The 22,922-nt window shown below is 47.9% G+C and overlaps 1 protein-coding gene across 6 annotated transcripts in view; it reads left to right on the top strand.

Moving 5' to 3' along the window:
* lrsam1 (leucine rich repeat and sterile alpha motif containing 1) overlaps positions 1-22,922 on the top strand; it is a 112,627-nt gene that overhangs the window by 51,176 nt on the left and 38,529 nt on the right. For all 6 annotated transcript variants that reach the window (XR_005458558.1, XR_005458557.1, XM_038782632.1 and 3 more), the window contains exons 10-12: positions 5,801-5,830; positions 8,727-8,849; positions 21,039-21,178. Coding sequence is in view for 4 of the 6 variants with exons in the window: in XM_038782632.1 (XP_038638560.1) it covers positions 5,801-5,830; positions 8,727-8,849; positions 21,039-21,178 (293 nt within the window). In the remaining 2 variants the exon portion in view is untranslated. The remainder of the gene's footprint in view (positions 1-5,800; positions 5,831-8,726; positions 8,850-21,038; positions 21,179-22,922) is intronic.

The following is a 22,922-nucleotide window of genomic DNA, read 5'->3' as shown; positions in this document are numbered from 1 at the left end:
GAGTGGGACAACACAGAATATGCCATTTCCTAAAGGTGGGGGGGTAAATGATTACACTGATCCCTATTTTTTTTGATTGTGGATTGATAATAGTGCACTTCCCTATTTGCCCCAACACCCACCTCCTAATGCCAGCGTCAGTGAACTTGCTTTTCTTGCTGCTGGGTTGCATAGAAGGAGCGGGTTCTGCAGGAGGAATCCGTTCCGAAGCTGCTGTCGACTTGAGAAGCCTGTCACCGCGTTCGTGCATGTCCACCTCCGAACCACACACTTTAACCAGCTGTTCCAGGCCAGAACCAAATTGATGAGTGGATCAATACTGTGCTCAAAGCTGTCTTTCCGCTTCTGTGGGCTCCTTTTATGGGACCTGGAGTCCAATTACTTCTATTCTCAGATCTCTGAAACTAAAAGAAATAGGAATGAGATCATCATGAAATCTGATCCATTCAGCCCTTTCACGTGGGGAATCTAAGCCCAGATATTTTAGTGCCAGCTTCCTCATTTTGATACCTAATATAATGTAACATATATACATAATTAATCACAATTTAAGTCAGGAAAACTGGGAACGCTACCTTGAGTTACAAGCACTATGAATGTAAGTGCATCATGGATGCTGCCAAACTCCACCTCTGGGTTATTGGCATCTAATCCAGAACATGAATATATGATTGGCACTAATAAATCCAATAAAGGGTAGAAGAGAAACCTCTTTGCGTGTTTAGAATGTGGGCCGTGCCACCATGTGGAGTAGTTGAAGTGATTAACAAAGATGAGTGCAGCTCCAATAACACTCGAGAAACTCATCAACATCCAGGACAAAGGAAGCTACTTGATTGACACCCCATCCACCACCTTTATCATTCACTCTTCCAGAGACTGTCGCTCAGTGACACTGTGTGTACCATTACAGCAGGTCGCCAAGCTTCCTTCGACAGCACCGTACAAACTCCAAGACCACCACCACCTGAAGGAACAAGGATAACAGGCATATGGTAGCACTACCAAGTCTTTTTTTAAATTTTGTTCCGTTCTCATAGTTACAAAGCCTATGCGCAGAGTGGACAGGGCAAGCCCTAAAATCCATCTCCTTGTTTGCTTCAAAAACCAATCCAAATTGAATCCAATTCAGTTTAGCTTGGTTGGCTGGTTCGAGGTGCGGAGCAGCAACAGATTGGCTACAGTTCCCGTACTGGCTTGAGTGTATTCATGAAGGTTGCCATCTCAACCTTCAGGACCAGTCAGCTCTCAAGGGGGAGAGCTGCCTATGGTCCTCAGGGACTGTTGGGAGACAATGGTAATGTCACTGATGGTCCTCTGGGACTGTGGAGACGTGGGGAGACAGTGGTATAGTGGTAATGTCACTGATGGTCCTCTGGGACTGTGGAGACGTGGGGAGACAGTGGTATAGTGGTAATGTCACTGATGGTCCTCTGGGACTGTGGAGATGTGGGGAGACAGTGGTATAGTGGTAATGTCACTGATGGTCCTCTGGGACTGTAGAGACGTGGGGAGATAGTGGTAATGTCACTGATGGTCCTCTGGGACTGTGGAGACGTGGGGAGACAGTGGTATAGTGGTAATGTCACTGGAGTAGTAATCCAGACACCCAGGATAATGCCCCGGAGACATGGGTTCGAATCCCACCACGGCAGATGGCGAAATTTGAATTCAATAAAAAATATTGAATTAAAAATGTAGTGATGGCCATGAAACCATTGCTGTTTATCGTAAAAATCCATCCGGTTTGATAATGCCCTTACCTGGCCTGACCTACATGGACTCCAGATCCACAGCAATGTGGTTGACTCTTAAAATGCCCCTGTATCACAACTCCATCCCAAACTCATTGTACTTTCATTCAGTTGGAACAGGTGTTGGTCGAATTCTCAATGAGTCTAGATGGGGTGTTGTATGAGAATGGAATAGAGGTTGATGTTGAAATGGAAACAGATGGTTTGACCAGAGAAATGACTCCCCTTAGGTGGGAGTATTGCTGTCAGGTCTGGATTTAAAAGATCTGTGTTTCTTATGTCATTAAATATAATGTTCCAGTGCTGAAGATTTGTTCACGTCTGGCGTATGAATTTGATTTGTTTGGTTTGCCTATTCTATCGCTCGCGATGATGATATAACAGAGTAAAGCACCAGAACTATGTGTGCGTGACGTCGGCATCAAATGGAGCTGGGCGGAAACGCAGAGGAATAGGCTTCATTGGGGACTGTGGAGCACCTTGCTTCTCAAGAGCACCTTGAGAAAGTCAGCACAGGTTTTCAAATGATTGGATGGACGAAGGGTTAGAACGATCTCTGGATAGAGTGAGGCCCACAGTGAGCATAGACTCCACCATAGATCAATTGGGCCAAATGGCCTGTTTCTGCACTGCGCCTAAACAAATGCTGGGGAAACAAAATAAAAACAAAATGCAAGCCTGGCAGCGTTTGGGAGAGTGGTTGAATGGTAACAGGTATCGTGGTGCAAGACCAAAGGGACAATGGGTAACGGGCAAGCAAAGAAACCAAAGTTGTGGCCGGAAGTGGTGTGACTAGAAACATCATCCAAAGCAAAAATAATAATAGATGCAAAGATTAAAATAAACAAAATAGGGGCAGAGTTTATGGTCTGAAATTGTTAAAACTCAAATGCTAACGCTGGAAGTACCTAATCTAAAGATGAGGTGCTGTTCCAGCATTGAGCTTTGTTGGATGGCCACAGGAGGCCAAAGACAGAAAGTCAGAATGGGAGCAAGGTGGAGAACTTAAATGATGGGTGACGGATGTTTGGAATGATGCTCAGCAACTAATCAGAGGTGTTCCGCAAAATGGTCCCCCATTTTTAAAAAAAAAATGGTTCTAGGGATGTTGTTGTCCAGGACAGTAAGAAGTCTTACAACACCAGGTTAAAGTCCAACAGGTTTGTTTCAAACACGAGCTTTCGGAGCACGGCTCCTTCTTCAGGTTCTTCTTCTGAAGAAGGAGCCGTGCTCCGAAAGCTCGTGTTTGAAACAAACCTGTTGGACTTTAACCTGGTGTTGTAAGACTTCTTACTGTGCTCACCCCAGTCCAACGCCGGCATCTCCACATCATGGTTGTCCAGGACAGCATTTGTTTTTTTTTTGGAAAATATTTTATTGGAGGTATTTTCAAATATATACAGAACAGAAATGAGCAAACAGCAACAGTAAACCGTACCTCCCCCTCCACCCTCTGATTTTACACCCAGCCACCCCAACGCCCAAAGAAAATACAAAGACCCCCCCCCCGGGTTAATGCCCCTTAAAGAAGTCAATGCATATCCTGCTCTAACCCCTCTGATGATTTTTTTTTTCTAGGTGGAGGAACTCTGCCAAGTCGCTCACCCATGCCCCCACTTTTGGTGGCTCTGAGTCCCGTCAGCATAGCAAGATCTGCCTCTAGGCTGTCAGGGAGGTAAAGGTGTCCCTGCGCACCACCCACACCTATCTTCCACCCCTGGAAAAAGCGGCTCATCCTAGACCCTGTCATATGAGCCCTATGCACCACCTTAAACTGTATGAGACTCGGTCTTGCACACGACGAGGACATGTTTATCCTCCGCAGAGTCTCACACCACACCCCAGCTTGCATCGCCCCTCCCAGCTCTTCCTCCCGCTCACGCTGTACCTCCTCCACCATGGGCGCCCTCCCTCCTCTTCAACTCCCCATACATATCTGACATCTTGCCCTCACCTATCCCATCCTCGGATAGCAGCTCATCCCGTAGCGCTGGAGGGGACAGCTGTGGGAACAAACCCAACTCCTTCCTCAAGAAACCTTTCATCTGCAGGTACCTGAACCCATTCACCTTTGCCCGCAAGTACACCCCCTCCAGCTCTTCCCGAAAATACTCTATTTCCAACCGTCCCCACCCTGGAAACCTCGCATCCAGCCCAGTTGGAACAAACCTGTGGTTGTCACAAATCAGTGGAATCACCCATTCCACATCTTCAACGCTGGCACCACAACTGGGCTTATGGAGTACTGAGCCAGCGAGTTGTCTCTCGTGTCACCCACCCACCCACCACCACACACACACACACACACACACACATCTATGTCCGGGGTACCTTATCCGCCCACACGAACTCTAGAACCCCAGTATCATATTATTCACCCTACTAAAAAAAGACTTGGGCATGAAAATCAGGAGATTCTGAAACACAAACAGAAGCTTCAGCAACACAGTCCTCTTTACCGTCTGGATCCTTACAGCCAACGACAAAGGCAACACCTCCTACAGTCGTCCTTTATTCCCTCCACCATCTTTGACAGATTCAACATGTGCAGCTGGGACCAGCTCTGAGCCACATGTATCTCAAGATAATGAAAGCTCGCCCCTACCAACCAAAATGGCAATCTCCTTATACGTTTACAATATATAACAAGAGGTCATCAGCGTATTAAGGGACTCTGCTCTCCTTTTATTAAAAAAAAATACATTTAGAGTACCCAATTATTTTTTTTCCAATTAAGGGGAAATTTAGTGTGGCCAATCCATCTAACCTACACATCTTTGGGTTGTGGTGGTGAAACCCATGTAGACACGGGGAGAATGTGCAAACTCCACACAGTGACCCAGGGCCGGGATTCGAACTCAGGTCGTCAATGCCATAGGCTGCAGTGCTAACCACTGTGCCACGTGCTGCCCTGACTCTGCTCTCCTGCTACCCCCTCAAAGCCCTAAGTGCTTTTGCCAACGGTTCAATCGCTAGGGCAAAGGGGAGAGTGGGCACCTCAGCCTCGTCCCAAAATACTCAAATTGATGTTATTGGGTCCGCACACTCACTTTAGGTGCCCTATACAAAATCTCACCCTGTTGACAACCCCTGCCCAAGCCCAAACCGCCCCAGTTTCTAGAATATGTATGGCCACTCCACACGGTCAAACGTCTTCTCCGTGTCCATAGGGATTCCTATCCTCTGACATTTTATCGTCACAGTACGGTAACCCCAGGATGTTGGTATTGGGGAATTCAGTGATGGTAATGCCATTGAATGTCAACGGGTAATGGTTAGATTCTCTCTTATTGGAGATGGTCATTACCTGACATTTGTGGACGTCTGGGAGGGGGAGGGCAAGAGAGAGGCACCTGGGGATGGCACCAATACAGTCATCAATGTTACAGAAAAAGATGAGGTAGGAGGGCTGAGTTGGATTTGAAGAAATTATATTCTACATACAAGAGGGATAAAAAGTAGAGTTGAGTTGGAAAGAGATCAATGGAACTGGAACAGACTGAAGCAATGGATCTATCAGAGCAGTTGTGTTTGGGGATCTTAACTTTCAGCAGCATTGGCCAGAGGGAGGTAGGAGTGTCAGAGATTTGACATTCAGCCTCTGCTTTGCTTCTGTATTTTGCTTTGTAAGGAATTCCACAGATGAGAAGTCACTCCCTCTCTATGGTATTATTCTTACCTGCAATGTGCATCTATGAGCAAGGTGTTAACTAGCATTTGTGCTTCATTGTGAAGCGACAGTAGGTGGACCTCAGCATCCTGATGCCACACTGTTCTTATTGAAAGCAGGTGTGTGAATCAGCCAGTGGCCACTCCTCACGTTGCTGTGGGATTTTCTGGTATTGCGGAAGCCTTTACCCATCTGCCATTCTCCAACACCCCCTTCCCGCCCCCCCCCCCGACTCCTCATGATACTGCCCACTCGACCAAGGCATTCTCCCAGTCAGCTGAGTGGAGGTGAGGTGGGCGATGCCTGTACCAGAGGCAAGTGCTTGAAGTGACAGTTTGCAGATGCTGTACTTACAAGAGTTTTTCTTTTGTTACAGAGCAAATTCATGGACTACGAAAAGAGGAAGGTGAGAAAGGGCACACAGCTTCTACTTTGTGGTTGATTTGAATATTATTTTGCAATGAATCACAGGATTCAAGCTCATCGTCCATCCTTGGTTCCAATATTGAAACTGACAAAATGACTGGCTGGATATTTGAGCAAACGGCAATTGCAGGGTAACGAGGATAGAGCAGCGTAATGGGGCTGACTGGATTGCTTCACTCAGCCGGACATGGCAGGCCTTATAGCTTCCTTCTGTGGCATAAATAACTTGATGACTCAATCCACCAACCCTCTCCCATTCCAGCCCACTGCATTGAATTCCGGTTGTTCCAACCCTCTGCCAGTTTCACCCATAGTGCAGTATTCCATTGGGCACAGCCCTTTCCCAGCTTCATCCCGCTACACAGAATGCCATTAAATTAAATCCTTTCCCATTCAGATGTGCTGAACGGCATTCCCATTGCCTAAATCCATTTCCTATGAATATAGAACATACAGTGCAGAAGGAGACCATTCGGCCCAGCGAGTCTGCACCGACCCACTGTAAGTCTTCACTTTCACCCAATCCCCGTAACCCAATAACTCCTCCTAAATTTTTTTTGGTCACTAAGGGCAATTTATCATGGCTAATCCATCTAACCTGCATGTCTTTGGACTGTGGGAGGAAACTGGAGCACCTGGAGGAAACCCATGCAGACACGGGGAGAACACGCAGACTCCGCACAGACAGTGACCCAGCAGGGAATCTAACCTGGGACCCTGGCACTGTGAAGTCACAGTGCTAATCACTTGTGCTACCAGGCTGCACATGCTGGGATTTTCTGGACCTGCCACGTGGATGCTCCGGGCTAGCCACAAGTCCATTGGCCTTCAGTGAAACTGGAAGATCCTAGCAGTGGGTGGGACTGGAAAATCCTAGCTGTACTACAGAATTCCCTCGCTAACAACACAGGAGGTGGACCTACACCTGAAGGGACCTCAGCGGTTCAAGAAGGCAGTTCACCACCACCTTCTCGAGGGCAATTCGGGTTGGGCAATGAATGCTAGCCTAGCCAATGACGCCCACATCCAGTAAATTAATTTTTACAAAATCCTTTCCCATTCTCACCCCATTGGGCAGAGTTTGAATATATGAAAATCTTCCCACTTGGTGTTGCATATTGTAACATTGAGTATCGCATTGCCTATATTGTTGCTCATTAGATTGTTAAGCTGGCCTTTATGTGACAAACCCAGTTGGTTTGGTGCCAGGCATTCCATATGGAGACTGGAACAAATCACGTCATCAAAATGCGATATCTCTCTCTCTCTCTCTCTCTCTCTCTCTCTCTATATCTCTCTCTCTCTCTCTCTCTCTCTCTCTCTCTCTCTACCTCTCCGGTTCCTTCCACATGCATTTCTCCCAGGTCCCTCTATTGGGCAGTCTTTTCCTTGCTCTGACTCACTAATTGTTTCTGAGCTCATGAGTCCATTCCTGCAACATGTATTTAATCTGGTAACGAGCGGTTGTGTTCTCCATTAAGGTCTTGGCAATTTATCCACAAGCAAAAGGTTAAATGAAGACGATTTGGCGAAAGGTTACCTCTCAGGCACACATGATCAGCCCTTGTAATTTGCTGCTAACTACTAACTTGAATAAGAAAGCTGGAGAAATTTCCCCCACCATTCCTCGAATGGCCACCCTGGTTCTTGCTCTGATTCACTGACTGCTTTTCTTTCGCTATTTCACATTTTGTTGAACTAAATCTTATTTCAATCAGACTTTACACTGTCTTTCACTTTAGTAGAAATGGGTAGTGAAACAGGCGGGTGGGCCCAGTTTATGGGATGTATATCGTATAGTGGCTGTTAAACAGCCATGGTCACAACCAGTCCCCCACTATCAAACTTGCAGTCACTATGAAGCCACAACTAGTCAGTGGAGTGGTGCCTGGGTTAGAAGAATTGCCCAACAGGATGATGTGGTCTGTAAGTGTTTTTTTATCCGGGGCTTATTTATAGAAAGTTCTGACACAAGCTGTGTTGTTTGAATTATTTTCTCCTCTAAGGACTGATTTGCTTCCTGTGGTCTTGGCTTTTCTGAAGGAGAAGATAAACTCTGGAGTCTGCCTCGAAGCAGGAGTTTTCCTCTAATGTCCCTCTCTGGAGCTGTTCCACAAATACCAATCACACTTCCATACCTTTCCCGAACGTTTGAATCTCAACAATTGGGGTTGAGCTAATCATGAGGGATTGATGGAGCGAAACACGTGTGCTTTGTAATAGGGGTTACTGTGCTTTGTATTGGGGGTTACTGGAAAGCTATATCCAGAGATCCGGCTGATGTTTTTCTTTCCATTCTTCCATCGCCCCTCGCCCTCCTCCTCCTTTCCGCTGTTAGCAGCGGCTATTTCTACCACCCTAATCCAGTGCTCCTGATGAATCCAGATTGAGCCCAGACCCTGCCTGCTTTGTGCAGCTCAGCCCCTGGAGAACCTGGCTGGGTATAAGTTATCTCCACATTATACCTAACCCAACTAGATGTCATGTATCACAGTGGTTGCTTCACAGCATAGGGCCCCGGGTTCGATTCCCGGTTTGGGTTACTGCCTGTGCAGAGTCTGCACGTTCCCCCATGTCTGCGTGGGTTTCCTCCGGGTGCCCCGGTTTCCTCCCACAATCCAAAGATGTGCAGGTTAGGTGGCTTGGCCATGCTAAATGGCCCACAGTGTCCAAAAAGGTTAGGTGGAGTTGCGGGTATAGGGTGGAGCTGTGGCCTTAAGTAGGGTGCTCTGCAGACTCGATGGGCCGAATGGCCTGAGCTGTAAATTCTATGATTGTGGCGCGGTGTTTGTACTGTTGTGGGCGCCACATGCCCAGGGAGCTCCAACACAAAATTATGGTACTGTGCCTCACCCCACTGTGTCTCCTCTTCTCAGGAACAGAAGCAGCAGGAGAAGCTGGATTTTGAGAGGCGGCTGAATGACGAGCAACGAGAGAGGACACAGCTCCTCATGCGGAACAACAGTCAAAAGGAGCAAGTCCTGATGTCAGTGAAGCAGGTAACCAGGCGAAAGATTGGGCAAGGGGACAATGGATCACTGCTTGTGTTAAAATATACTCTTGCAGGGTCCTAAGGACTGGTGCGGGACATGGTCAGTTGTTACATTTCCGTTCTCGGGACAGATCAGATATCTCCTGGTCTGGCTCAGCTAGAGTTACCCCTGCCTCTTAGTGTACAGGGATCTACAAATCCCACCCTTTTCTGAACTATTTTGTGCATCTCTTTGTGACTCTCTGCCTCCCCTCATGGCAGTCTGTAACCATGTCAACATGTTGAAGAGTTGTTGCTGCCATCTCGCATTGCTGCCTGTGCCGTCCAGAAAGCAGACTTTAATTTGGCTGTGACAAATTGGAAAATGTTTTAACTTATCTTTGGGGCAAAATGTCACAGAAAATTACAGCACAGAAAGTGGATCTTTGGTCCACCGTACCTGCGTCGACTCTTTGTAAGAACTACCCAATTAATCCCAGCCCCGTTCTTTCCCCCAGCCCTGCATTTATCACTTCACTATTTATCTGGCTCCCTTTGGAAACTCACTATCGACTCTGTTTTCACCGCCCTTTAACACAGTGCATTCCAGATCATCATAACTCGCTCTGGAAAAATCTCTCGTCATCCCCATTCTGCTCCTTTAGCCAATAATCTTAAACCGATTCCCCCTGGTTACTGACCCTCCTGCACAATTGCATCTTGAGCTGAAGGTGACTTGCTACATCAGAAAATTCATTTAATTCAAGATCCGCAATGCCCCAAAATTACAAATAAGATGAGTGTTGTATTTATACAAGTCAACTGAGGGAGGATTGTTGGTCAGGACAGCGGGAAATCAGCAATGATTGATTGATGTTGGAGGGCTAAATACTGTGTTACTTATTTTTCTTAGTAACTTGTGGAATTATACTCCACTGAGAATTTTCACAGGAGTTGCGCAATGAGTGCAGTCGATGGCTGCATTAATTTAAAATGTTCGACAAACTTTCCTTAAATGAGTCCTTTGGGAGCATGGCGATTAAAGTTTGTGGGAGGCTATTCCTGTGTCTAATTGTTCTTGGAAACCATAAATTAGAAAGAAGGCATGTTCTTGAATAATGATCAGGGGTTATGGGGAGAAGGCAGGAGAATGGGGATCAGAAAATATCAGCCATGATGGAATGGCGCAGCAGACTCGATGGGCCGAGTGGCCTAATTCTGCTCCTATGTCTTATGGTCCTATGGGATGTGTACAGTTGGAGCTGTTGGTCTTTGAGCTCAGTCACTTTTGGATTTGATGTACTGCTTAGAAATGTATTGTCCACTTCAAACGTTTATAGATCGGCTTTCCTTCGGTTCTCGAGTCAGTGCCAGCTGACCAACATGACCAACTGGGGGCACTGGTATGTCATGAGTAGTTGTTTGTACTTAGAACATAGAACGATACAGCGCAGTACAGGCCCTTCGGCCCACGATGTTGCACCGACATGGGAAGTCAAAAACTAAAGGCCATCTAACCTACACTATGCCATTATCATCCATATGCTTATCCAATAAACTTTTAAATGCCCTCAATGTTGGCGAGTTCACTACTGTTGCAGGTAGGGCATTCCACGGCCTCACCACTCTTTGCGTAAAAAAACCTACCTCTGACATCTGTCCTATATCTATTACCCCTCAATTTAAGGCTATGTCCCCTCGTGCTAGCCACCTCCATCCGCGGGAGAAGGCTCTCACTGTCCACCCTATCTAACCCTCTGATCATTTTGTATGCCTCTATTAAGTCACCTCTTAACCTTCTTCTCTCTAACGAAAACAACCTCAAGTCCATCAGCCTTTCCTCATAAGATTTTCCCTCCATACCAGGCAACATCCTGGTAATTATCCTATGCACCCGTTCCAAAGCTTCCACGTCCTTCCTATAATGAGGCGACCAGAACTGTACGAAATACTCCAAATGCGGCCGTACCAGAGTTTTGTACATCTGCAACATGACCTCATGGCTCCGGAACTCAATCCCTCTACCAATAAAGGCCAACACACCATAGGCCTTCTTCACAACCCTATCAACCTGGGTGGCAACTTTCAGGGATATATGTACATGGACACCGAGATCCCTCTGCTCATCCACACTGCTAAGAATTTTACCATTAGCCAAATATTCCGCATTCCTGTTATTCTTTCCAAAGTGAATCACCTCACACTTCTCTACATTAAACTCCATTTGCCACCTCTCAGCCCAGCTCTGCAGCTTATCTATGTCCCTCTGTAACCTGCAACATCCTTCCACACTGTCTACAAGTCCATCGACTTTAGTGTCGTCTGCAAATTTACTCACCCAACCTTCTGTGCCCTCCTCTAGGTCATTTATAAAAATGACAAACAGCAACGGCCCCAGAACAGATCCTTGTGGTACGCCACTCGTAACTGAACTCCATTCTGAACATTTGCCATCAACCACCACCCTCTGTCTTCTTTCAACTAGCCAATTTCTGATCCACATCTCTAAATCACCCTCAATCCCCAGCCTCCGTATTTTCTGCAATAGACGACCGTGGGGAACCTTATCAAACGCTTTACTGAAATCCATATACACCACATCAACTGCTCTACCCTCGTCTACCTGTTCAGTCACCTTCTCAAAGAACTCGATAAGGTTTGTGAGGCATGACCTACCCTTCACAAAACCATGCTGACTATCCCTAATCATATTATTCCTATCTAGATGATTATAAATCGTATCTCTTATAATCCTCTCCAAGACTTTACCCACAACAGACGTGAGGCTCACCGGCCTATAGTTACCGGGGTTATCTCTACTCCCCTTCTTGAACAAAGGGACCACATTTGCTATCCTCCAGTCCTCTGGCACTATTCCTGTAGTCAATGATGACATAAAAATCAAAGCGAAAGGCTCAGCAATCTCTTCCCTGGCTTCCCAGAGAATCCTAGGATAAATCCCATCAGGCCCCGGGGACTTATCTATTTTCACCTTGTCCAGAATTGCCAACACTTCTTCCCTACGCACCTCAATGCCATCTATTCTAATAGCCTGGGTCTCAGCATTCTCCTCCACAACATTATCTTTTTCCTGAGTGAATACTGACGAAAAGTATTCATTTAGTATCTCGCTTATCTCCTCAGCCTCCACACACAACTTCCCACCACTGTTCTTGACTGGCCCTACTCTTACCCTAGTCATTTTATTCCTGACATACCTATAGAAAGCTTTTGGGTTTTCCTTGATCCTACCTGCTAAAGACTTCTCATGTCCCCTCCTTGCTCGTCTTAGCTCTCTCTTTAGATCCTTCCTCGCTTCCTTGTAACTATCAAGCGCAGTCACTACTTAGTCACAGCCTTTGTCCCTTCTGATGTGGAGCACTTAACCAGCTCCCCTAAGCAGCATGTGGCAGTGGAGGCGGTGGCACAATGATATTATCACTGCACTGGTAATCCAGAGACCCTGGGTAATGCCCCAGGGATCCGGGTTCAAATCCCATGGCAGATGCTGCAATTTGAATTCATTTAATTTAAATCCTGGAATTCAAAGCCTCATGATCATGAAACCATTGTCGATTGTCGTAGAAACCATTGGTTCACTAATGTCTCTTGGGAAAGGAAATCTGACTCCGGATCCACAAGAATGTAGTTGATTTTTAAATGTCCTCTGAATTGGCCTCGCAAGCCCCTCAATTCAAAGGCAAATGGGGATATGCAAAAATGCTGACCCAGCCAACGGCACCCACATCGCACGAATAAAATAATATCTCGACCTCACAGGAGCAGATGGCCAAGTGTTTGTTGGAAAGACAAGAAACGTAACCATTTTATTACAATCCCAGACCAGACCCCAACAGCGGCAAGGATGTTGGACAGTAACCCCAATATTTTATTTAAATTTTATAAGACAGTGAGGAAAGGATACCTGGCTCCAGGAGAAATTTCACGCAAAATAGGGGTTTGGTATATTAAAACAAAAGTTTAGTACAAACACAGTATTAACATATCTTTAACATCACACAAGAGAAATATATTACAATTACCCCTTGAACAATGCTAATCAAAACAGTGACACAACAACCCTCAACTGCTATCTTTATTCCCACTCAAACAACAAACCCATCTCAGATCCCAATCCACTTTAAAATACAGTTAGCACTCAGGAATACTTGCTGTGCAGAGATGTCTTTTGGGCCTGTTTGAAAAGATAGACCTGAACCCTGTCAGAACAGTGCAGAATTTCTGGCTGCATTTCTTCAGGAACTTCTCAATTTACCTTCCAGTCACAAAAACTAAAACTCTGAAACTCAACACCTGACTGCTTCAACCCGTGACTCCTCCCATTAACTACATCCTCTTACGAACTGAGCACAATGTCTCTAATTGACTAAATAAAAGTCCATTAGCCTAAACTTTTTATGATGCTTTAATTGCACCTCTGGCTCCAAAAGAGGCTAGCTGTCTTGCAAGTCAGGATTTTTAAAAACAGTCATACACCCACTAACGCAGGATTTTAACCTCACTTCAGCAAATACATACAATACAATATATCTGAAATCCCTACATTCATCACGCTAGATACTCTCAGAAAATGTCATGGACACTTCCGGTGGAGGGCATGGAGTGAGTGCTCGCACATTTGGTGGCTCCCGCTTGAGATGGATTTTTTTCGGTCCATCCCCACCCGAATTGTGTGGTGTCTGAGAGCAAAAGGTACGTGAGTGCAATACTCCTCCGGTGGGACTGGTGCAGGGCTCACCGGACCAGGATTGCCCCGAGGAAAAGAGAGCAACTGGTGCAAGAAGGTTTTCGTAGTGTGACACAGGAGAACATGGCAGAGAGCAAGGGGGCAGCGTTGCCCGCCTAGTCGTTGACGGAGCAGTTGTGTAATTCCTCAGTAGCAAATTTCAGCAGCAGAGGAAGGAAGCCTCAGAGGATTTGGCCAAAGTGGTGGAGCCGCTTAGGGCGGCGATTGAGTGGGTAGAGCAGAGGCAGGAGGCTCATGGCCTGGCGATCCAGGATGTGGAGGAGTTGGTGGTAGAGCATGAGGATTGGTTGACCTTGCTGGAGATGGGGATGGTGCTGAGCAACCAGGCGAGGTCGAGGGAGAAGTTGGAGGACATGGAGAATCGCTCCAGGAGGCAGAATCTGGATTGTGGGGATTGCCGAAGGTGTTGGAAGTGGAAGCCACCAAGTATGTGGCGAGCAAGTTGGAGAAGCTGATGGGCGAGGGGGGGGCCTTTGACCGGCCCCTCGAGGTGAATCAGGCGCTGAGGAGGAGGCCGCAGGTGGAGGGGCAACCGAGGGCAGCGGTGGTAAGGGTGCATTGGTTCTTGGATTAGGAGAAGATATTGAGGTGGGCGAGGCGGACTAAGAAGTGTACCCGGGAGTGGAGTGAGCTATGAACCTACCAGGACTTGGATACGGAGCTGGCCAAGCGGAGGGTTGGGTATAATCAGATAAAGGCCGCCCTCTACAAGAAGGGGTGAAGTTTGGGGTTTTGTACCCCACCTGCTTTGCGGGTGGCACATCAAAAGAAATAATTTTACTTCATGAGGGGCCATGGACTGTGAGGAATGTGAGGACATTGATCTTTGGAGAGGAGTTTGTTGTCTGTGTAGTGTGTGGCGCATGGCATGGGTCGATTGTGGCAGGGTAAGATGGGGCAGCGGTGATGGTGAGTGTGCCTTTTGTTTTTCTTTGTTTGCTGGTCGTTGGGAGGTTTGAGGGGTGAATTGGGAGGGTGAGGGGTAGCCAGAAGCCTCGAGTGGGGGCCACTATGCTAGCTGGGTGGGCTAGTTAACGGAAGTGAAGGGGTTGTCAGGAGGAAGGTGTGGGGGAATCATAGAATTATAGAATTTGCATAGAACATACAGTGCAGAAGGAGGCCATTCGGCCCATCAAGTCTGCACCGACCCACTTAAGCCCGCACTTCCACCCTATCCCCGTAACCCAATAATCCCTCCTAACCTTTTTTATCATAGAATTTACAGTGCAGAAGGTCACTAAGGGCAATTTATCATGACCAATCCACCTAACCTACACGCCTTTGGACTGTGGGAGGAAACTGGAGCAGCCGGAGGAAACCCACGGAGACACTGGGAGAACGTGCAGACTCTGCGCAGACAGTGACCCAGCGAGGAATCGAACCTGGGACCTGACGCTGCAAAGCCACAGTGCTATCCACTTGTGCTACCGTGCTGCCTTTACAGTGCAGAAGGAGGCTATTCGGCCCATCGAGTGCACCTTGGAAAAAGCTTGCCTCTGCCCCATCCCCATAACCCAGTAGCCCCATCTAACCTTTTGGATACTAAGGTGCAATTGATCATGGCCAATCCACCTACCCTGCACATCTTTGGACTGTGGAAGGAAACCGGAGCACCCGGAGGAAACCTACACAGATACAGGGAGAAAGTGCAAACTCCGCACAGGGAGGGGAGGGGGTTGGTTCTTTGTTTGGGTGTGGGGTGGGGGAAGGGTTGCTGGCACGGGTGTGGCGCGGTTGGGAAGGGAGAGATGGTGGTGGACATCTTGGGGCAGGACTGGAGCGGTCCGTGACACGGGCCAGGTAGGAGGGGGGATGGCTTAACAAGGAGTATGGCTGAACGACAGAGGAGTAGGGGGCAGAGAGCCCTCATGTTTTCATGCACTTAAAGAGTTTGAAGGCGGAAGTTAGTTTTTGGACCATAAGACATGGAAGCAGCATTAGGCCACTCAGCCCATCGAGTCTGCTCCACCATTCAATCATGGCTGATATTTTTCTCATTTCCCCCATTCTCCAGCCTTCTCCCCATAACGCCTGATCCCCTTATTAATCAAGAACCTATCTATCTCTATCTTATTTTTTATTTTTTTTTAATTTAGAGTACCCAATTAATTTGTAATTAAGGGGCAATTTAGCGTGGCCAATCCACCTAGCCTGCATGTCTTTGGGATTCGGGGGTGAAACCCACGCAAACACGGGGGGAATGTGAAAACTCCACACAGACAGTGACCCAGAGCCGGGATCGAACCTGGGACCTCAGCATCGTGAGGCAACAGGACGAACCCACTGTGCCACCGTGCTGACCTCTATTCACCACCCTCTGGCTGAAGAAATTCCTCTTCATTTCTGTGTTTTATAGGATCATCCCTTCAGTCTGAAATTGTGTCCTCTGCTTCTAGTTTTTCTTACAAGTGGAAACATCCTCTCCACGTCCACTCTATCCAGGCCTCGCAATATCCTGTAAGTTTCAATACGATCCCCCCATCCTCCTTCTAAACTCCAACGAGTACAGACCTAGAGCCCTCAACCATTCCTCATATGACAAGCTGTTCATTCCATGGATCATTCTTGTGAACCTCCTCTGGACCCTTTCTAAGGCCAGCACACGTGGATTTCCTCCGGGTGCTCCGTTTTCCTCCCACAGTCCAAAGATGTGCGGGTTAGGTGAATTGGCCATGCTAAATTGTCTCTTAGTGTCCAAAAAGTTTAAGTGGGGTTACTGGGTTACGGAGATAGGGTGGAGGCGTGGGCTTGCGTATGGTGCTCTTTGCAAGGGCTGGTGCAGAATCGATGGGCCGAATGCCCTCCTATACCTTAAATTCTATGAAACATCTATCTTTCCTTAGATATGGGGCCCAAAACTGCTCACAATACTCCAAATGGGGTCTGACCAGAGCCTTATACAGCCTCAGAAGTACATCGCTGGTCTTGTATTCTAGCTCTCTTGGCATGAATGCTAACATTGCATTTACCTACCTAACTGCCGATTGAACTGCACGTTAACCTTAAGAGAATCGTGAACAAGGACTCACAAGTCCCTTTGTGCTTCTGATTTCCTGAGCATTTCCCCATTTAGAAAATAGTCTATGCCTAAATTCCTCCTTCCAAAGTGCATAACCTCACACTTTTCCACATTGTATTCCATCTGCCACTTCACTGCCCACTCTCCTAGCCTGTTCAAATCCTTCTGCAGCCCCCTTGCTTCCTCAATACTACCTGTCCCTCTACAGATGTTTGTATCATCTGCAAAGTTAGCAACAATGGCTTCAGTACCTTCTTCCGGATCATTAACGAATATTGTGAAAAGTTTTTACAGGAGACGCACCTGAAGGTGGGGGACCAGACAAGGCTGAAGAAGGGATGGGTGGGGCAGGTGTTCCATTCGTGGTTGGATATGGATCCCAGGGGGGTGGTGGTGCTGGTGAATAAGAAAGTGATTTTGAGGTGGGTGGAAGCATTGTGGCAAATCCAGGGGGTAGGTATGTAATGGTCAGCTGGAGGGGATGCTGGTAGTCCTGGTGAATGTTTATGCCCTGAATTGGAACAACGTGGGCTTTGAGTGTTAGGGAGGATCCCAGACCTGGGCAAGCACCAACTGATAACGGGGCGATTTTAACATGGCTCTGGATCGGATGTTGGACCAGTTGAGTCCTAAGGTGTCGGCGGTGGCTAGGGAGCTGAGGGGGTTTATGGATCGTAGTGGGGGTGTGGGGGGAGGACACTTGGAGGTTTGGGTGGCTGAAGGCGCAGGAGTTTTCGTACCTTGCACATGTAGTCTGGGTGCACTCCCAGATTGATTTATTTGTGATGGACAAGGCGCTGCTGGAAGCAGTGGCTGACTCGGAGTATTCGCTGATCGTGGTTTTCGACCAGGCGCCTCACTGGCACAGGGGGAACGTCCAACGGCCGCAGTGGAGGTCGGCTGTGGGGTTGTTGGCAGATGAGGGGGTGTGAGAGAGGGTGAGAACTGCCATCCGGGGCTATGTGGAGCTGAATGACACGGGGGAGGTCACAGCCTCCACGCTGTGGGAGGCACTTAAGATGGTAGTGAGGGGCTAATTTATTTAGATCCGGATGCATAGGGAAGTGTGGAACATGAGGGGAGGACAGGGCTGGTTGGTGAGATTCTGGGTGGTCGGAAGTACTCCGTGGTGCTAGAGGAGAATTTGTTCAAGCTCCAGATGGAGTTTGGGCAAGTGTCCACGGGTAAGGCGTTGGGGCAGCTGCGGAGGGGCAGTGTACAAGTATGGGGAAAAGGTGAGTCAGATGCAGGCCCACCAGATGAAGCAGGTGGCGGGAGGGAGATTGATAGGGTGAGGGATGGGAGGGGCAAGTTGGTGGTGAACCCAGAGGGGGTTAATGGGATATTTGAGGCCTTTTACAGAAGGCTTGCTTGAGTTGGATCCCCCTGCTGGGGGAGGAGATGAAACCGTTTCTGGATGGCTTGGCGTTCCCCAGGGTGGAGGAGGAGATGCTGAAGGGATTGGGGGGGCCCCGATCGGGCTGAGGGACGTGATGGATGGTGTTGGGGCGATGCAGGCAGGGAAGGCCTCGGTGCCGGATGGGTTTCCAGTGGAGTTTTACAAGAAGTTTGGAGCAGAACTAGGGCTGCTGCTGGTAAGGATGTATAATGCGGCCAGGGAGGGCAGGGAGTCGGTCCCCCACATAATCACAGCCATCCATTTCCTTGATTTTGAAGAAGGATAAGGACCCGGAGCAGTGTGGGTCGTACCGCCCGATGTTGTTGCGTAATATTGATGCAAAGTTGTTGGCGCCGCGGACAGAGTATTGTGTGCCAGGGTCAGTCAAGGTTTGTGAAGGGGCAGCAGTTGTTGGTGAATGTGCATAGGCTCCTTAATGTTATTATGATGCCCTCTAAGGGACAGGGGTAGAAGTAGTCGTAGCAATGGATGCAGAGAAGGCCTTCGATTAGATGGAGTGGACATACCTGTTGGCTCAGTTCAGGTTTGGTCAGGAGTTCGTGATTGGGTTCTGCTGCTGTACAGGGTGCCGATGGTGAGTGTTTGGATGAATTTGGGGTACTTTGAGCTATATCGGAGAATGAGGCAGGGGTGCCAGCTCTCCCTGTTGCTCTTCGCTTTAGCGATAGAGCAATTGGCTATGGCACTGGGGACATAAGAACATAAGAACTAGGAGCAGGAGTAGGCCATCTGGCCCCTCGAGCCTGCTCCGCCATTCAATTAGATCATGGCTGATCTTTTGTGGACTCAGCTTCACTTTCCGGCCCGAACACCATAACCATTAATCCCTTTATTCTTCAAAAAACTATCTATCTTTACCTTAAAAACATGTAATGAAGGAGCCTCAACTGCTTCACTGGGCAAGGAATTCCATAGATTCACAACCCTTTGGGTGAAGAAGTTCCTCCTAAACTCAGTCCTAAATCTACTTCCCCTTATTTTGAGGCTATGCCCCCTAGTTCTGCTGTCACCCGCCAGTGGAAACAACCTGCCCGCATCTATCCTATCTATTCCCTTCATAATTTTAAATGTTTCTATAAGATCCCCCCTCATCCTTCTAAATTCCAACGAGTACAGTCCCAGTCTACTCAACCTCTCCTCATAATCCAACCCCTTCAGCTCTGGGATTAACCTAGTGAATCTCCTCTGCACACCCTCCAGCGCCAGTACGTCCTTTCTCAAGTAAGGAGACTAAGGTGCTGGCGAGGGGTCAAGATGGCGGGGGGGGGCGGGGGGGGGGGGGGGGGGGGGGGGCTGAACACAGAATATCGCTGTATGCGGACGACCTTTCGTTATATATCTCAGACCCGGTGGGTAGCATTGAAAGGATCATGGAGATCTTGAGGAAATTTGCCAGGTTTTTGGGATATAAACTGAACATTGGGAAGAGTGAGGGGTTCCTGATTAATGCTAGAGAGCAGGAGAGCGGAGGTTAGGGGAGTTGACATTTCGGACGGTGGGGGTGAGTTTCTGGTACTGCCCAAGTCCTTGTTCGTATTCGAGAACCACCTCATCTTTGTCACCAAGTCCTTTTTTTCAGAAGGTAAATGGGATAATCTCGGTGTTTGTTTGGGCGGGGAAGACCCCGCGGTGGAGGAGGGGGTCGGTGTGAGGGCGGATGGAGGCGGCGTTGTGTAGGGGACAAGCTGTGGGCACTGTTGTTGGCGCCACTTCTGTTCTCGCTGGTCCGGTACTCCGTGAACCCAATGGTGGTTTTGGCGCTGCGGGTGTGGGGCCAGTGCAGGCAGCATTTCTGGTTAGAGAGCATGTCGTTGTGGGCACCGATATGTTGCAATCATAGGTTTGTGCCAACGGGGCTGGATGCGAGGTTCCGGGGTGGCGGCAGGTGGGGATAGAATGCTTTCGGGACTTATTTATTGGGGGCAAGCTTGCAGGCCTGGAGGAGTTGGAGGAGACATACGAGCTACAGATGGTTTCAGATACCTGCAGGTGAGGTAGTTTGTGAGGAGAGGGGTGTTGTGAGGAGAACGGATGTATTGGCCTTTGACTCCCTGAGAGCCAGAAGACGGATCTTGTTGAGCTGACAGCACTTGGGAGTCGCCGAGGGTGGGGCTATGGGTGAGTGACCTGGCAGAATTCCTGCATTTGGAGAAGGTGAAGTTCACCTTGAGCGGGTCGGAGGAGGGTTTCACCCGGAGTATGAAAACCATTCATTGATTTCTTCAAGGTGAATTGAGGGGTGGGGGGGATGGGGAGGGGTGGGAGGATAAGGGGGGGGGATTAGGAAGGCGAGGTGTGTTGGACTGTTAGTATCGGGGGGGGATTGGGGCCTTATGTTTTTTTTTGTTCATGTTGATGTTTGATATTCTGAACTTTTGTGTATATATGTAAAATGCCTTGAATAAAAATATATATTTTTTAAATGTCACGGGCAAAGGAGTTCCCGACATTCAAAGAACAAAGAAAAGTACAGCACAGGAACAGGCCCTTCGGCCCTCCAAGCCTGCGCCTACCATGCTACCCGTCTAAACTAAAACCTTCTACACTTCCGGGGTCTGTATCCCTCTATTCCCATCCTATTCATGTATTTGTCAAGATGCCCCTTAAATGTCACTATCGTCCCTGCTTCCACCACTTCCTCCGGCACCCACTACCCTCTGTGTAAAAAAAACTTACCTTGTACATCTCCTCTAAACCTTGCCCCTCACACCTTAAACCTATGCCCCCTAGTAATTGACCCCTCTACCCTGGGAAAAAGTCATCACATGCAGAAAATTCTGGTGTCGGAGCAAACCTGATTCCGGCCCCTTCGTTGGAATAACTTTATTCCTCGACCCCTCGCTGCCATTTGCTGGGATTTTACTCACGATTTTCGTGACTCTGCTTGGCTTCTGCTCACCACCCATCATCGCATTAACTTTCGGACATACAAATACTGACTCGCTCTTCCCATGCTGCGATTTTATTTGTCTTGTTTTCCTGTGCCTGACTCTCGTCTCGTGTTCCACAGGAGCAGGGGAAGCTGGATCAGGATCTACGAGACCAGCAGCGCTACCTGGAGGTGGAGCGGCTGCGTCTACAGGAGGAGCTGAAACGAGAAGAGCGAGGATCCACGAACCTTATCCACAATCTTCTGGAGGATAGTGAGAGGTGAGGGGAAGGAGTGGGGGGGTGGGGGGGGCGTGAAATTGCGGTCTGCTCACTTCAACCTGTATTGATGCAGGGTAAATGCTGTGTCCACTGACCAATGGCTGCTGCACTGGACCATGTGAGGGTACAAGCCAGACTGTGACACGATGACCTAGGGTGCACTTGTGTGTGTTATTCAGGCTAAGACAGCACATCTTGACTCTTAAAAGAATATAGAATGTTAGAGATGTTAGCATGAGTGAGGGTATTTGTTGGTGGGTGGCTGGTCATCGGGTGAACACTTCCTTTCCGGAAAAGTCCAAATTAAAAGTGTGACAGAAAATAGCAAGTTGCCCATTAGCTAGTGGAAGCGAGAAATCACGTTATAAGTTTGGTTGTTCTCGATGTGAGTGCCAACCCCAATTTGAGTTCTCCCTCTGGTTTCATACACCAATGGACCTGACCAGTTGTCAAGAAGTTTTGAAAATAATGTAATATTCATTTTAATCCTTTCTTTCCCCACCACTTCATTGTCTTTGGTGCTTCTTTTCTTTGCCAGAGTGCCGTGGGATCTTTTACATCCAGCTAAGAGTTAAATGTCTGAACTGAAAGATGGCACTGACATTGTAGCATTCCCTTGGTGCTGTTCTGAAGTGCCCGCTTTCCCTGCAAGCTTCCGTGATTTTAATCAGCTCAGCATTGCTACATGAGCTCTGGAATTCCCTCCCTAAATCTCTCCGCCTCTCTATCTCCATCACCGTGCTCCTTTAAAAACCTGCATCTTTGACCAGCCGTTTTTGTCATCCGCCCTAATATTTTATGCCTGTGTCAAATTTTGCTTTCTAACACTCCTGTGGAACACCTTGGGAACTTTAATTATGTCAGGTTGCTGTGGTTAGGGCTTCTGGATTCGGACTTGAACCCACGAGCATTTGATTCAGAATTCAGAGTGACACGACTGAAGCAGGGGTCATCACCTGCACTGTTACAAGTGGACACTGACTCAGGGAATCACTCAGTGCCTGTCATTAGAGCTGAGCTTGCTCCAGCCTATAGCCTGTGGGTTATCGAGTGTACATAGCCCAACATTCAGATTGTGAGAGACAGTCCATCAGGAATCGAGTATCCCAAAGTGTGCAGACTCTATTTGAATCCAGGACTGATGAGCAGTTCTGGTCGGAGCTGAGGTTTATAGGCTAGATGTGAAATTGATAAAGAGCTCTCTTGTTAACCCAGGCTGTTCATTTCTGATTTTGCTGCCTAACATGAAGGCTTAGCGGAGCCTGGCAAATTGTATTGTTTTAGTGCAGTGACACTTGAATCTGCTCGTTAGATTATCTTGAACTGGGGCGGCACAGTGGTTAGCACTGGGACTACGGCGCTGAGAACCCGGGTTTGAATCCCAGCCCCGGGTCACTGTCTAACATTTCCTGGATAACTATCAACCCCACAACCCAAAGATGTGCAGGTTAGGTGGATTGGCCACGCTAAATTGTCCCTTAATTGGAAAAAAAATTTGGGTACTCTAAATTTATAAAAACAAAAGATTATCTTGAATTAATTTCACTCTTCAACATCCCTGATATGGTTTATTCACACATTGCTAAAATCTGGTTGTCAGGTTAAAAGCAAAATAATCAGAGACTATCGGGATGTTAGCCTTTATGACTGGAACCTAAAGGGGAGGAAATTTTGCTACAATAATACAAAGCCCTTGCTGGACCACATCTGAGGTTCAGGTCGCAGCACCTTTCCTGAGAAGGAG

This window comes from Scyliorhinus canicula, chromosome 21, assembly GCF_902713615.1.
Source record: "Scyliorhinus canicula chromosome 21, sScyCan1.1, whole genome shotgun sequence".
Taxonomy (NCBI): domain Eukaryota; kingdom Metazoa; phylum Chordata; class Chondrichthyes; order Carcharhiniformes; family Scyliorhinidae; genus Scyliorhinus; species Scyliorhinus canicula.
The sequence above is the reverse complement of the archived record's forward strand: the minus strand, read 5'-3'. Positions and strand labels throughout refer to the sequence as shown.